Raw genomic sequence first — 14,102 nt, 5'->3', positions numbered from 1 at the left:
TTTTAAACAAATTGCCAAACTGCACTGCATGCAAACAGAAGAGCTAGTTGTCAAAGAATGGAAGAAATGGTCTATTTTATGCAGACAAGTCATGAAGTAGTGTAAACAAATGTAAAAACTGCAAAAGATGCCTCTATTAAAGGAATACTGTAGGGGGGAATGAGTTGAAGTTACCCGGGGGCTTCTAATGGTCCCCCGCAGACATCCTGTGCCCACGCAGCCACTCACCGATGCTCCGGTTCACTTCTGGAATTTCACACTTTAAAGTCTGAAAACCACTGCACCTGCATTGCTGTGTCCTCGCTCCCGCTGAGGTCACCAGGAGCATACTGCGCAGGCCCAACAAAAATAAAAAAAAATGCATCATTTCTCAGTTTTTAAAGGGATACTGTAGGGGTCGGGGGAAAATGAGTTGAACTTACCTGGGGCTTCTAATGGTCCCCTGCAGGCATCCTGTGCCCGTGCAGCCGCTCACCGATGCTCCAGCCCCGCCTCCTGTTCACTTCTGGAATTTCAGACTTTAAAGCCTGAAAACCACTGCGCCTGCGTTGCCATGTCCTCAATCCCGCTGATGTCACCAGGAGCGTATGGCGCAGGCACAGACCATACTGGGCTTGTGCTATACACTCCTGGTGACATCAGCGGGAGCGAGGACACAGCAGCACAGGTGCAGTGGTTTTCAGGCTTTAAAGTCTGAAATTCCAGAAGTGAACCAGAGGCGGGCGCCGGAGCATCGGCGAGTGGCTGCACGGGCACAGGATGTCTGCGGGGGAGCATTAGAATTAGGGCTGCACGATTTTAGGTAAAAACTGAAATTGCGATTTTTATCTCAGTAAAAAAATTTTTTTTCGCTACACTGCATTGCATTACATAAAACCCCCTCCCAGCTACAGTAACTAACCACTAGTTATATTACATGATATCTCAGCAGCCTGGGTGGCAGTAGCTGGGTGCTGTCTGGGGGTCCAGGCTGGTCCAAATGTTCCCAATGAGGTGCGCAGTGGGGCGGCAGCAGCAGCGTGATCCATGGTGGCTCCAAGCGGCAATAGCCGCGGTAATGATCCTCAATGTGGCCCTTTGATCATACCCGGTTACCGGCATTAGCCCAGCAGCAGCGTGATCCTCAGCCGGTGGTTCCAAGTGGGATAGGAGTAGCCGCTGTAATTATCCTCCCCGCTGGCCTTTTATCTCCTTTGATGGGAGGCATCAGCACGATCCTGCCGGACACATGCCTAAGATTGCTGCTGATTGGGCAGAAGCTGCGTACAGCTCCGCCTACCGCCTGTTAGCACATGCTGCATGCGGGTCATGGGGTGACACAAGTGAACTAGGAAGTACGGAGGGAGGACTCTGCCGCTATAGGAAGTACGGAAGCCCCTGAGGACTCTGCCGCTATAGCGGCAGAGTCCTCAGGGGCTTCCGTACTTCCTATAGCGGCAGAGTCCTCCCTCCGTACTTCCTAGTTCACTTGTGTCACCCCAAGACCCGCAGCATGCGCTAACAGGCGGTAGGCGGAGCTGTACGCAGCTTCTGCCCAATCAGCAGCAATCTTAGGCATGACAGCTGTGGATCCGCCCCCATCCTCCCTCCGCATTCAGAATTTAATGCATTCGGGCGGGCAGATCCGTACGGGCAGGAGAAACCGCGATTCACAAAAAACTGACGATCAGAAGATCGTCTTCTAATGAATCGCAGTTTCAATTTAAAACCGAAAAACCGTGCAGCCCTAATTAGAATCCCCGGTAAGTTCGACTCATTTTCCCCCGACCCCCCTGCAGTATTCCTTTAAAGCACACCTAAAAAAAAAAAAACAAAAAAAAAAAAAAAAAACCACACACAACACAAGGTGGCCCCCATCTTTGTGGCACCTAAACTTCACTGGGCTCCTCAGAGTCCTTTGCCCTCTGTTCTGATCTCAACCATGCACTGTTCCACTTGAATGTGCTCCTGAAAAACTGTGCAATTCAGCCTCGGCTAGGAATGTCCTGGACATGTGCCGTTACAATGGTTTACAAACCATGCATGTGCAGAAAGTTCCCATCAACGGCTGCTATGCACAGCTGTTTGGGAGCACAATCAAGGATGTGCTTGGAGAGGGCAAAGCATGTGGCATGGCTGCAATTGAGCTCAGTAGCAGCTTTTAAAAACGGGGAAGAAAGCATGACCAACCACCTGAGGAGCCATGGCTATTATGGGGTCATTGAAAACGCCCCAGGTATGACCACCTATTTTTACTTTCAGTTCCGGAGTTCTTTAGGCAGAGTACACGTCTGATTTTGTGAATCTTTCTCTGCATCGTTAAATATACTGAAATTGAGAACCCATATCAATCAGTGGGCTATTTCTCACATAAAAGCAATTCCTTTCTTTTTAAATTACCTAGAAAATTGGTCCCGGTCCTGTCCACCACGCCAGCCGCCTCCTCCTCCTCCTCCTCCACCACCACCTCTGAAATACACGATGCAAGACTTATAGGATCAACCAAAATCCTCATCAAAAAACAGATACACAGCTAAAACAATTGTCTTCAATCTTTTGCAGATATGTTCAGCTAGTCTTGTGAATCAGAGAAAAGAAAACTAACAAGGTACGAATGAACACTAAAATGGATATAACAACTAAACCCAATGAGGACTAAAGAGACTTTACAAAACACACTGGGAAGACTGATACACACCTGTACCAGCTAACTAGGTGATGCCAGTTTTTAAAAAAAGCATGCACCTCTGTTCTGTTAGTTGTAAATGCTTTTTTTTTTCTTCACCTACCCCTGGTGGTGGGGTATGACAAAGAACTAAAGAATAATGCCTTTAATCTATTCACATATCTTAAAGAGGCTCCGTAACAAAAATTTCATCCTGTTTTCTACCATTCTACAAGTTCCAAAACCTATCCTAATGTGCTCTGGCTTACTGCAGCACGTTCTACTATCACCATCTCTGTAATAAATCAGCTTATCTTTCCCCTGTCGGACTTGTCACCCTGTGGCCCCAATTCACGGATCTTTGCCAAACACTTTATCAAACGTTTGATAATTTACCTCATGGGTAAAATCTAATTTCGAATTCACTAAGGTGTTATAGATTTATCTAATGTTTTATCGATGAAATGATCAATACATTTATAACCACCTTCGTGAATTCAAAATTAGATTTTACCCATGAGGAAAATTATCAAAACGTTTGATAAAGCTCTGTGAATTGAGGCCTGTGTCTGGATGGCTGCCAAGTTCTTCAGTGTTGTGGTTCTGTGATGCATCTCCCCCCTCCAGGCCCCTCTATGCACACTGCCTGTGTGTTATTTAAATTAGGGCAGCTTCTCTCTGCTCTATTTTTTACAAGCTGGATAAATCATCCTCTGAGCTGGCTGGGCTTTCGCATAATGAGGAATTACAGACTGGAAGAGCTGTCTGCACTTTGCAGGAAGAAACAGCCTGTCACTATTCAGTGGGTGATAGCAGGGGGAAAGAAGCACATAAATGATCTCGATTAGCCGCCGGATTGACTTCTGCTCGATTCACCGCTATTGTCTGCCCGCGGGGATCGAGTGGGTAATCGGACCTGTCGGATATTATCAAGCGAGCCATCAGCAGCTCCATTGATAAGGTGTCGACCCATCTATGCACAGCATTAAGCCTCATCTACACGCGTAGATGAGACTCCGATTCGGCGGCTCGATTAGCCACCGGATCGTCTCTTCCACGTACACCGGATTAGTTTCCCTGCCGGCGCCGCTTATCTTCCGCTCTATTCCCTGCCATTGTCCCCTCGCTGGGAGCGAGCAGGGAATCGGCGGTGGGGAGATCCGTCCTGTCTGATCTTATTAATCGAGCCGCATCAGCAGCTCAATTGATAAGCCACATCGCCGCCTCATCTACGTGTGTAGATGAGGCTTTAGATACAGTTCAACATGTTGGAAATTTATCTAACCATCTGCTGAGCAATTAGCGTTTTTTATCAATCGAGCCGCTGATGGCTCGATGATCGATTCCGGGCTTGATACCGGCGGGCAGGACAAACGAAAAACTCAAGCGGAGATAAGGACGGGCACCAGCGGCTCGATGACACGTGTGAAAACGCATTGTGTATGCCCGGCATTAGAGACATTCCCATTTGCAGCAATTTACCAAGTGGGAAGTGACCATTTGATAAAAGAAATGCTGACTGTCCCAGCACATTGGCCTCAATTCACTAAGCTTTATCAAACGTTTGATAATTTACCTCATGTTTAAAATCTAATTTTGCATTCACTAAGGTGTTATAGATTTATCTAATGTTTTAGCGATAAAATGTTCAATAAACCAGTAACACCTTACTTAGTGAATTCAAAATTAGATTTTACTCATGAGGTAAATTATCAAAAGTTTGATAAAGCTTAGTGAATTGAGGCCATTGTCTGTTTAATAAGATTTCAGTATCAGTTGGGTTCCAGGATCATAGATTTGCCCCCTTACATAAAATGACCCTGGACTTTTCTATATCAGATATAGAAACTGTAGAGACCTTTTTCTGCAAAATAGCAGAGCTACATGCTGGAACCCGACTGATATGGGCTCTAGTTAATCTTAGTATACAGATGACATGGCCAGGTATTCATGTTGGCAATGACAGACTGGGATGGCTGTCTGGATAGTCAGCTTCATGGATAGGAGCTTTTTGTTCCCAAAAGCGGATGCCATTTTATAAAGATTTCCTAGGCTTTGGAAGTTTTGAGATGCCTTTTAAGAGGAATGTGTAAGCCATAGTTTTACTCACCTGGGGTTTCTACCAGCCCCCTGCAGCCATCATGTGCCCTCACAATCTATCAGATCCTCCTGTCCCCCCATCAGCAGCCACTTTCACTTTCGGCGACAGGCCTGGCCACGTGTCTGCTTCTTCGCGTTCCTGTCCGCAATAGCAGTAGAGAGGGCGATATAGCAGACAGGATCGCGCAGACGCGTGGCAAGGCCTGCCGGGCCTGTCGCTGAAAACGGAAGTAGCTGGCGGCGGTGACAGGAGGATGCCATCGTGACTGCGAGGGCACAGGATGGCTTGCATGGGGCTGGTAGAAGCCCCAGGTGAGTACAATTTTTATGGCTTAAGTGTCCCTTTAAGAGACACTTTAAATCAAGATTATAATATGCAAATTAGAGGAGTTGAGGAATCAAACAGAGGAGACTGAAGATTTTTGTACTGAATCCACAGCCCTGGTTTACATTCACGCATTTTAACTGTAAATGCATTACTTTCCCCTATACACACACAAGCAAGGTCAGATTTTTAGTATGTTTTAAAGTGGACCTGAACTCTTCCACAGGACACAAAACAGAAATGCACCCTGTATGTATTTAAAGAGTTTAGCCTGTCCAATTCCCCCTCATTCGTGTCTAATCACAAGTTGTAAGTTGATCTCTCCCGTGTCACATGACTGCTACGGCAGATAAGCTCATTTGAAAGCACAGGCTGCTAACAATATGTCTGCTTCTATGAATCAGGAAGTAGAAACAGTGCAGATTTTAGGATTTGTATCAGCTGTAACAAAAAAAATGTATTCGTTTAAAAAGGGACACTTAAGCCAGGAATAAAAAAAATCAGTTTTACTTACCTGGAGCTTCTACCAGCCCCCTCCAGCCGTCCCGTGCCCTCGCTGTCACTCACGGAGCCTTCGGTCCCCCGCAACCAGCTTATTTCCTTTTCGCTGACAGGCCCAGCCACATGTATTTTTCTTAGCTTTCCTGTCCACACTAGGGCCCTGCACCTGTGCAGGACGCTATTGAGGACGGTAACATGAAGGATGTGTGTGGCCAGGCCTGCACAGGCGCAGAAAGCCTACTGACGCCCTGTCAGGGCCTGTTAGGGGAAACAAAACTAGCTGGCTGCGGGGGACCAGAGAAGCCGTGACTGCAAGGGCACGGGACAACTGCAGGGGGCTGGTAGAAGCCCCAGGCAAGTAATACTAATTTTTTATTCTTGGCTTAAGTGTCCCTTTAAAGGTTATTATGCTGTTGCACATCTTTTAGAACAGAGAGGACATTCTGAGTCCAGGTCCGCTTTAAAGTGAACCTTAAGTCAGAAAAATAAATGAGTTTTACTCACCTGGGGCTTCTACCAGCCCCCTGCAGCAGTCCTGTGCCCTCACTAATGCAGCCACTCACTAATCCTCTGGTCCCCGCTGCCAACTAGGTTCATTTTTGCCGACAGGCCCGGCCACGCGTAGCTTTTTCCGCATTCCCGACTGCAATTAGCGCTATTGCGTGTCGCGTTGCCGCATTACGAACGCATAGATATGCGGCAACGCGTATATTTGTACGCGTTGCGGCCCGCAATAGCGCTAATTGCAGTCGGAAATGCGGAAAAAGCTACGCGTGGCCAGTTTTGTCGAGCCTGTCGGCAAAAATTACACTAGCTGGCAGCGGGAGACTAGAGGATTAGTGAGTGGCTGTGAGGGCACAGGACTGCTGCAGGGGACTGGTAGAAGCCCCGTGTGAGTAAAACTCATTTTTCTGACTCAAGGTTCACTTTAAACTTTAACTAGCTGAACTCCAGACACATCATCAGCTTTTACCTGTAAGAGGATCTGCTATAGTATTCACGGTCATCATATCCACCTCTGTCATAACCTCGATCGTAATAATCTCTGCGGCGTGAACTTCCACTGTACAGATAGAAAAAAATATTCCAGTTCAAAACTCAAACAGAAGCTAAGAATTCTACACATATAGAATACACACATACATAAAACAAACACTTACTAAGTTGGCCTTCCCATGTATATTCCTGGTGTGGGGGTGTGGGGCCTTTTTGTAATTGAAAAATCAACTCTTATCCGTCTTCCATCAAGTTCCATTCCATTTGCACGTTCCTTTGCCTGAAACAATGAGAGGGAAAAACCCACCACACATGAGCAAGTCACATCACTCAGAGCTAATAGTTCAACTATTCACGATTTACTACTACCACTATTTTCTTTAAAGCAAATCTTTTGTACTTCATGGTTGCACTTGTGCAGAAGTGTGGCTGCACTGTGCAGGTACAGACAGTCAACATCCACACAGTAGCCGCTAGTGCATGGAGGAAAAAGCCATGCACAAGCAGCTCCATGGTACTACACAAGCCAAAAAAACAAAATAAAAAAACACAATAGCTTTACTCGGGGCTTCTTCCAACCCCTAGAGGTCTGCACGGCCCCTCGCTGTTCTCCCGTTACCCTCCAGGGTCCCACTTTTACATTTGGAAGGGCTCTGACACAGGTCTAGGTCCTAAACTTCTGCACATGCTCGCTGCTATCACACATCAATGGAAGTGCTCTGCGCGATTGCAGCCTGGGTTGGAGGCCTTCCCAAAGTGACAATGGGACCAAGGGGCTGCACAAACTTCTAGGGGCTGGTAGCACCACTAGGTGAGTAAAGATTGATTTAGCTCTTTAAAGCACCATCTGCCTGTCAGGTATGATCAATGAGAAGCTAATAACTATGGAATGCAAGCATGGACCAAGCAAATGCACTGCTGGTTTTGTCTGATCAAGTTTATTTGCAAGCAAGCTGGAATTATTAGCATGGACCATCTCTTTTGGCTGAAAGTTTCAGCTCCACTTAATTACCTTCTCACAGCTTCTATAAGGGCTGGCTCATACTGAGCGATTGGCAAAACGCTACAATTTTTCCCAAAGGAATGTGCAAAAAAAAAAAAAAAAACCCCGCACATTTCTTTAAAAATAAAAACGATCTGAAAATCAATTTTGTAGAGTGAACTAAGACTAACTGATTTTTTTGTCAAGTCGGTACCATGAACATCTCCCTTTCTACAGACTACATCCTCCCCAGTATAAACAAAACAAACATTTGAAGTAGTGCACTTAATGTGTATCAGCAGTTTTTTTTCCTGCAAATAAAGCCTCCAGTGAGTGAATTATTGACCTGGTAAATCCACCAGCTGATATGTTCCGAAGGTGGCAAGACTTCCACTTTCACCATTCATTTATTCTCTGCAGTTCCCTCCGTCTCTGGCTACATAATCGCTGTTAGTCAAAGTACACATCTGTCAGACAGAGGGAACTGCAGAAGATAAGTTAACGCTGAGAGAGGAAGTCTTCCAAGAATGTGGCAACACTTCCGACTTCATAGGACCCTTATGGCTCATCCACACTAAGCGCTTTATGATTAGCGCTCTGAGCGCTTTTTAAAAAAATTGCTCCCATTCACCATTAAAATAGTGGTTAAAAAAAAAAAAAAAAAAAAAAGCTGCAATTTCAAAGAAAGTGAGCGATTTTTAATAAGCGCTCAAAAAGCTCTAATCATAAATGCTCAGAAAAGCGCTTATAGTGTGGCTGAGCCCTGAATGCACAAGGAACCTCATCGGCTTAGGAACATAAGCAGCTGCAGGCTCCACCAGGTCAATATTAACACTGACCAGATGCTTTATTCGCAGAACAAAAAATGCCAATCAATATTTTTAATGTGCACTCCTTTGACTATCTTTATGGGAGCTTTAAACCCACTTTAAGGGCAACTTTTTGCACAGTTATTGATTTTTCATTTATTAGGTCTAGTACAGACAGTAATTTCTCACCTCTTTTGCGTCATCAACATTTTCAAAGTAGACAAATGAGAATCCTCTTGAACGTCGAGACTGTTGATCATACACTATTGAAACATCAGCTAATGGACCATACTTTGAAAAAACTTCTCTTAGATCACGTTCTGTGGTGTAGAGACTTAGGCCAAAGACACCCAAGCAACAGTTAGGATCTGGATTGGCCTGTGGAGGAAAATAAGTTTTTACTAAAAGGTTAACACAATATTTTATCTATATCAGAAACACTCCTTAAAGAACTCTGGACGTTGAGTAGGACAGTTGTAATAAACGCCCTGATATTGAGGGGGCATTATTATTGCCTGTATTATAAAGGTGTAAGCACGGTGGCGTAGTGGTTAGCGCTCGCGCTTTGCAGCGATGGGATCCCCGGCACGAAGCCCAGCCAGATCAGGATTTGGGCACAGCTGGCGCCACCATAGGCCATAATAGGAATTACAGCTATAGCAGCGCACAGTGAGTACCTTCAGCGCCGTCCTTAATTGTATTTCAAGTTGCCAGTAACTTGTGCAGAAGCAGGATAAGCCAGACCGGCTGTATCCTGCACCCAATTTTCCCGGCGGTGGTTTCTCGTGTACGTCTCCCAGTGCCTGCGTGGGTTTCATCCCACATCCCAAAAAACATACAGATAAATTAATTGGCTTCCACCTAAATTGATGACCCTAAATGACACCTAAATGACCCTAGAGTATGACACATACACAATACGTGCAGAGACATAGGACAATGATAGGTATTAGTTGGTTAGCCCCCTCTGAGGGACAGTTAGTGACAAGACAATATACTCTTTACAGCACTGCGTAATATGTCAGCATTATACAAATACTTAAATAACCCCCAGAAAAGAAATGGCAAAAAGAAAAAAATTGTGTTATGCATTCAATCATAAGCCCTTATACAAGTCCTTCAGTGAAGATAAAATTATTATTATCAAAATTTAACATGGGGAATATTCTATCCATTCATCACATAACTCAATTTTTTAACTACTCTAGGCCCGGAAAAAAAAAAATGTGTAAATGCACTGCCTAAAACAGACCTGTCGCGAAAATTTTAAAATACATGTAAACATTTACAAATAAGAAGCACGTTTCAGAGTAAAATGAGCCATAAATTACTTTTCTCCTATGATGCTGTCACTTACAGTAAGTAGAAATCGGACATTACCGACAGATTTTGGACTAGCCCATCTTCTCATGGGCTTTATTTTTTAAAGCACTTCGTGAATGGCAGTTACTTCGTCCAACTGCCAAAAAAGTGTGCAGCAAGCAGGGAGGCTGGCCAGCATCTCTGTATAAGGCTTTTTCAGGAAATGTCTTTATGAAGAGGTGGACTAACCCAAAACCTGTCAGTAATGTCAGATTTCTACTACTTACTGTAAATGACAGCAACATAGGAGAAAAGTAATTTATGGCTCATTTTACTTTGGAAGAAATGTACTTATTTGTATGCATTTTAAATTTTAAGATTTCCATGATAGTTCCTCTTTAAACACTGCAGAGAACAGTGCATCTCCCCATCCATGTAGCAGTGTGGACAATGTGAATGTCTGAACCACAAAAAAATTCTTAATGGTCAAATTCAGAGGGGGATAGCCTAAAAATATGTTTCTAACATGTCAGCTGTGCCCAATTACAAGACTATTTGGTGAGGCAGGGCAAATACTAGGCCAGGGGAAGAATTCACTTCCGGAGAGCTAATTTTAGACACCATTACCGGATACACAGCCAACACAAACATGGTACACAGGTCAAAGGTATGACACTATTGTCTGGCCTCAGATCATAAATCACTGTTCCATAATCCCATTGTTCTAGATTTGCCATCAAACATCGTCTTCTCTGATATGGTGCTTGTAAATGTTTGAGAGTTTTAAGGTAGCCATACATCAGGCGACTTGGCGGCCGATCAACCATCCGATTCGATTATAATAATCAAAACAAAATATTTAGCATTATATATAAAAATATATTTATTGTTGAAGGGATAATGTCAGGGGTGTCAGATACGGCGTCACAAGGCCGATTCCTGATCAATTTCAGCATGACATTGATCGGGAATCGGCCTGCGGTTTATGGGCAGCCAACAGATCTCTCTAACCAGACTCGATTAGAGAGATTTGTCTCTTGGTCATATCTGCCCATCATCGCTAGATGTATGGCTAGCTTTAGTTAACTGTATATCAATATGCATTAGAGTAAACTGATTATTTTCATTAGAGAATATATTTAGTTAGCCAATAGAAGAAATCACATTAACCTCTTAAGGACCATGGGCTTAAACCCCCCTAAAGACCAGGCCATTTTTAACAAAAAAAGGGCCACTGCAGCTTTAATGCCTCGTTGTGGGGCCGTACAACTCAGCACATAAGTGACTCCCCCCACCAACAGCGCTCTCTATTGGTGTGTCCTCTGTTGGTGGGTTCAGATTGCTCCCGTTTATTTTTATATAAATCTTGTTTTATTTTGCAATAAAGTCACCCATTTTTTATACTCTCCGCCCACCAGCGTGATCTATGACAGCGGATCACTTTTGTGCCACCAGGGGGGACAGCCGTGTCATATGGCTGTCCCCTGTACAGTGCTGCCATAGATTGCAGGGCTGTACCGTGTTAAAATATGGCGGTTTCGCAGTCTAACAGTCTGGGAGACTGAAGGCAGAGCTTAGCTCCGTCATCCAAGCGGGGATGTGCGTGCAATCTCCCGTAAACCACTGCTCCAGGACATTACGCCGATCGGCGTTAGGCAGTCCTGGAGCTGCCGCAGCCACGGCCATCGGTGTGAGGAGGTCGGCAAGTGGTTAAAAACAAAATTTCTCTCACTTTTACAATCTATGGCCAACATGGTGATCCAAATCTGTGTCGATTCCTGTATTATTGAAGGGCAAAAATAAGTTAATCAAAAAGAAAAGTGCTAAGAAAAAAAACAAAAACTATTTACCCTACTCCCAATGTGACGCCTACGATTTGACATAGGCGAACGACTATGGCTGTGACGTCTTCGATATTCTCTGCTGTATGAACGGCTTCTTGATCTTCTATGAGATCTTGAACGAGTACGGGACCTTGTGTAATGGCGTCGAGAACTTCGCCTTGATCGTGACCTAAAGGATTAAAACAAAAAGGGACAGTGAAACATGCACACCATTTACCAAGACACCGGTACTATAGTAAAGGGACTCCGAGCTCCAAATAACTGAATTGGTACTCACCTGGGGCTTTCTGCAGCCCAGTGTAGGTCAGGAAGTCCCACGGCGTCCATCTGGCTCTTCTCCCAGGCCTTCGCTCAGAAATGGCTCCCGGCCAAACTGGGCCCGAGTGTCAGGCTCCTCCTTCCTGAAACGTCACGTCTGTCGTCATGCCGGCAGCCTCGCTTCATCAAGGCGATTGGCGTTACAGTATGGCGCATGTGCGATTAAACCGCGCATGCGCAGTACTGGCACGCCGGCCGCCGTGATGACGACAGACGTAGCGTTTCAGGAAGGAGCCTGACACTCGGGCCCAGTGTCGCCGGGAGCAATTTCTGAGCGAAGGCCTGGGAGAAGAGCCAGATGGACGCCGTGGGACCTCCCGACCTACACTGGGCTGCAGAAAGCCCCAGGTAAGTACCAATTTTGTTTTTATTTAGAGCTCGGAGTCCCTTTAAAGGGGCAGTATGGTGAAAATTATGCTGTTCCATTATCCCCAGCATTAGTTTAATAGGGACAGCATAATTTTCTCCATAGGGCCTGTGTTAAAACACCAAATCATACACAAACAGCCCAAGGCTGTTTAAGCCTTGCGCTCAAGGGGTCACGGATCCACAGGATCCAAAACTTCTAGGAATGAGTATGAAGTTTTCTACAAATCCCCACATAATATAAAAAAAAAAAAAACCATCATAGAACACCACTTTTATGAAACACCTCCTGACACCCTGACAGCTACTCAAATCTGCCGGGTATCAGGAATGTACCAATCCGGTCAAATATAAAAACCTTCCTGGTTACTAATAAAATTCAAAAGTCCAAGTTCTCTGACTTTTTTGGCGTCGCTGTAATCAATATAGGCAAGTCCTTTCAAGTACCAATTTTGAAAAAAATGTGACCAGCGCTGCACAATACTAGTGTGTCACTCCCACCACCATATGGAGAACGACTCACCAATTACGTTGGACCACAGATTATAATGTCAGATGTGCATGCGGGGCATTTAAGGCTCCCCTCGCCTATAAGCAATACTCCGCCCTTGCTGCAGTCACCACCAATCACTGCGTTCCCAGGCAGCTCTAATTTATACAGTTTTTCTCAAGATAAAATAGTGAAAAACCTCACATAGCGCAACACTGTATAAAATCACAAGTATTTATTCCTGTTGTGCACTTACAAGTCTGCGGTTAGGTTAGCGCATAGAGTTTTTCCCACGGGCTCTCCCCCGCTCGGTCTCTCCCATCTGTGCGGATCTGCTGACAATGTCTTCTGCATTACAAGCAGACGGTGGGAGGCCCCATACAAGCAGGATCAAGGATTCCATTCAGCCATACCGGGAGGCCGGGGGGAGACCCCGTGGGAAAAACTATGCGCTAACCTAACCGCAGACTTGTAAGTGCACAACAGGAATAAATACTTGTGATTTTATAGTGACACATGAGTATTGTGCAGCGCTGGTCAAATTTTTTCGAAATTAAAACACCAAATCTGCTTTTGTACATAACTGACCTGCATCAGTACATCAGCTAAATGAGGGAGGATGCAACAGGGGAACTGCCATCAGCCTTCTATGTCTCTGATACAGCTGATTTATTACTCCGCTCAAACACACTGCAGACGTCTCACATGTAACTAAATGAATAGGCTGTAAATATTGTGAAGCTGGCAGGATTAGAACCTGTTTATTTAGTAACTTTGAAGCTGTGAGAAGCCAGAGACACAGAAGGCTGATCGCAGTTAGGAGAGAGCACATAACAGCCAGCCCCCATTGCTACCCCCTGATAATGATGCAAGTAAGCTGTGTACAAGTGTTAGGAGCTTTTTAACACTAGCTGTATGGAGAAAACGATACTGTCCCTATTAAACAACTAAGGCCCGGTTCACACTTGCGGTTGTCTGCCAAACGGACCGGATGACCTGACCGGATCCGGATCGGAACCGTACGGTTCTGATCCGGATCCGATCAGGTTGCATCAGGTGTTCATCAGGATGCGATCCGGATCCGTTTGGCAAAAGTTAGTACAAACCAAATAAAATGTTGGGGTCTGGGAGGTAAGCAGAAGGGGGACCTGTGGAATCAGGCCCTCCGCTGTTTAGCACTCACCTCCACCTCCGACATGCTGCCAACATCTCCAGCTCGTTTAAAGTCACTGCTGCTCCACTCCAAAATGCTTGCCCATGTGTCCCCATCCAAAATCGCCGCAACAATCTGCATAGGAAGTGGGGTAGAACATCCGGTTTTTTTGCCAGTGTGTTGTGCGCTCTCCGGTTCTCATTGCTTTGTATTGGCCGGATGGTGCAGTCCGGCTCCGCCCCGGATACGGCTGCCGGAGGAGCCGGACCAAA

At 45.3% G+C, this 14,102-nt stretch overlaps 1 protein-coding gene across 1 annotated transcript in view; it reads right to left on the bottom strand.

Annotated features, from left to right (window-relative positions):
- The window catches only part of TRA2B (transformer 2 beta homolog), a 35,647-nt gene that overhangs the window by 1,155 nt on the left and 20,390 nt on the right, over nt 1-14,102 (bottom strand). Inside the window, exons 3-7 of the mRNA XM_068244839.1 lie at nt 11,510-11,672; nt 8,547-8,735; nt 6,731-6,846; nt 6,544-6,633; nt 2,380-2,448 (exon numbers count right to left, since the gene is read on the bottom strand). Of these exons, the coding sequence (XP_068100940.1) occupies nt 2,380-2,448; nt 6,544-6,633; nt 6,731-6,846; nt 8,547-8,735; nt 11,510-11,672 (627 nt within the window). The remainder of the gene's footprint in view (nt 1-2,379; nt 2,449-6,543; nt 6,634-6,730; nt 6,847-8,546; nt 8,736-11,509; nt 11,673-14,102) is intronic.

The sequence above is a fragment of the Hyperolius riggenbachi genome, chromosome 7 (genome assembly GCF_040937935.1).
Source record: "Hyperolius riggenbachi isolate aHypRig1 chromosome 7, aHypRig1.pri, whole genome shotgun sequence".
NCBI classification, from domain to species: domain Eukaryota; kingdom Metazoa; phylum Chordata; class Amphibia; order Anura; family Hyperoliidae; genus Hyperolius; species Hyperolius riggenbachi.
Note: the sequence above shows the minus strand (reverse complement) of the source record. Positions and strands in the feature narration are given on the sequence as shown.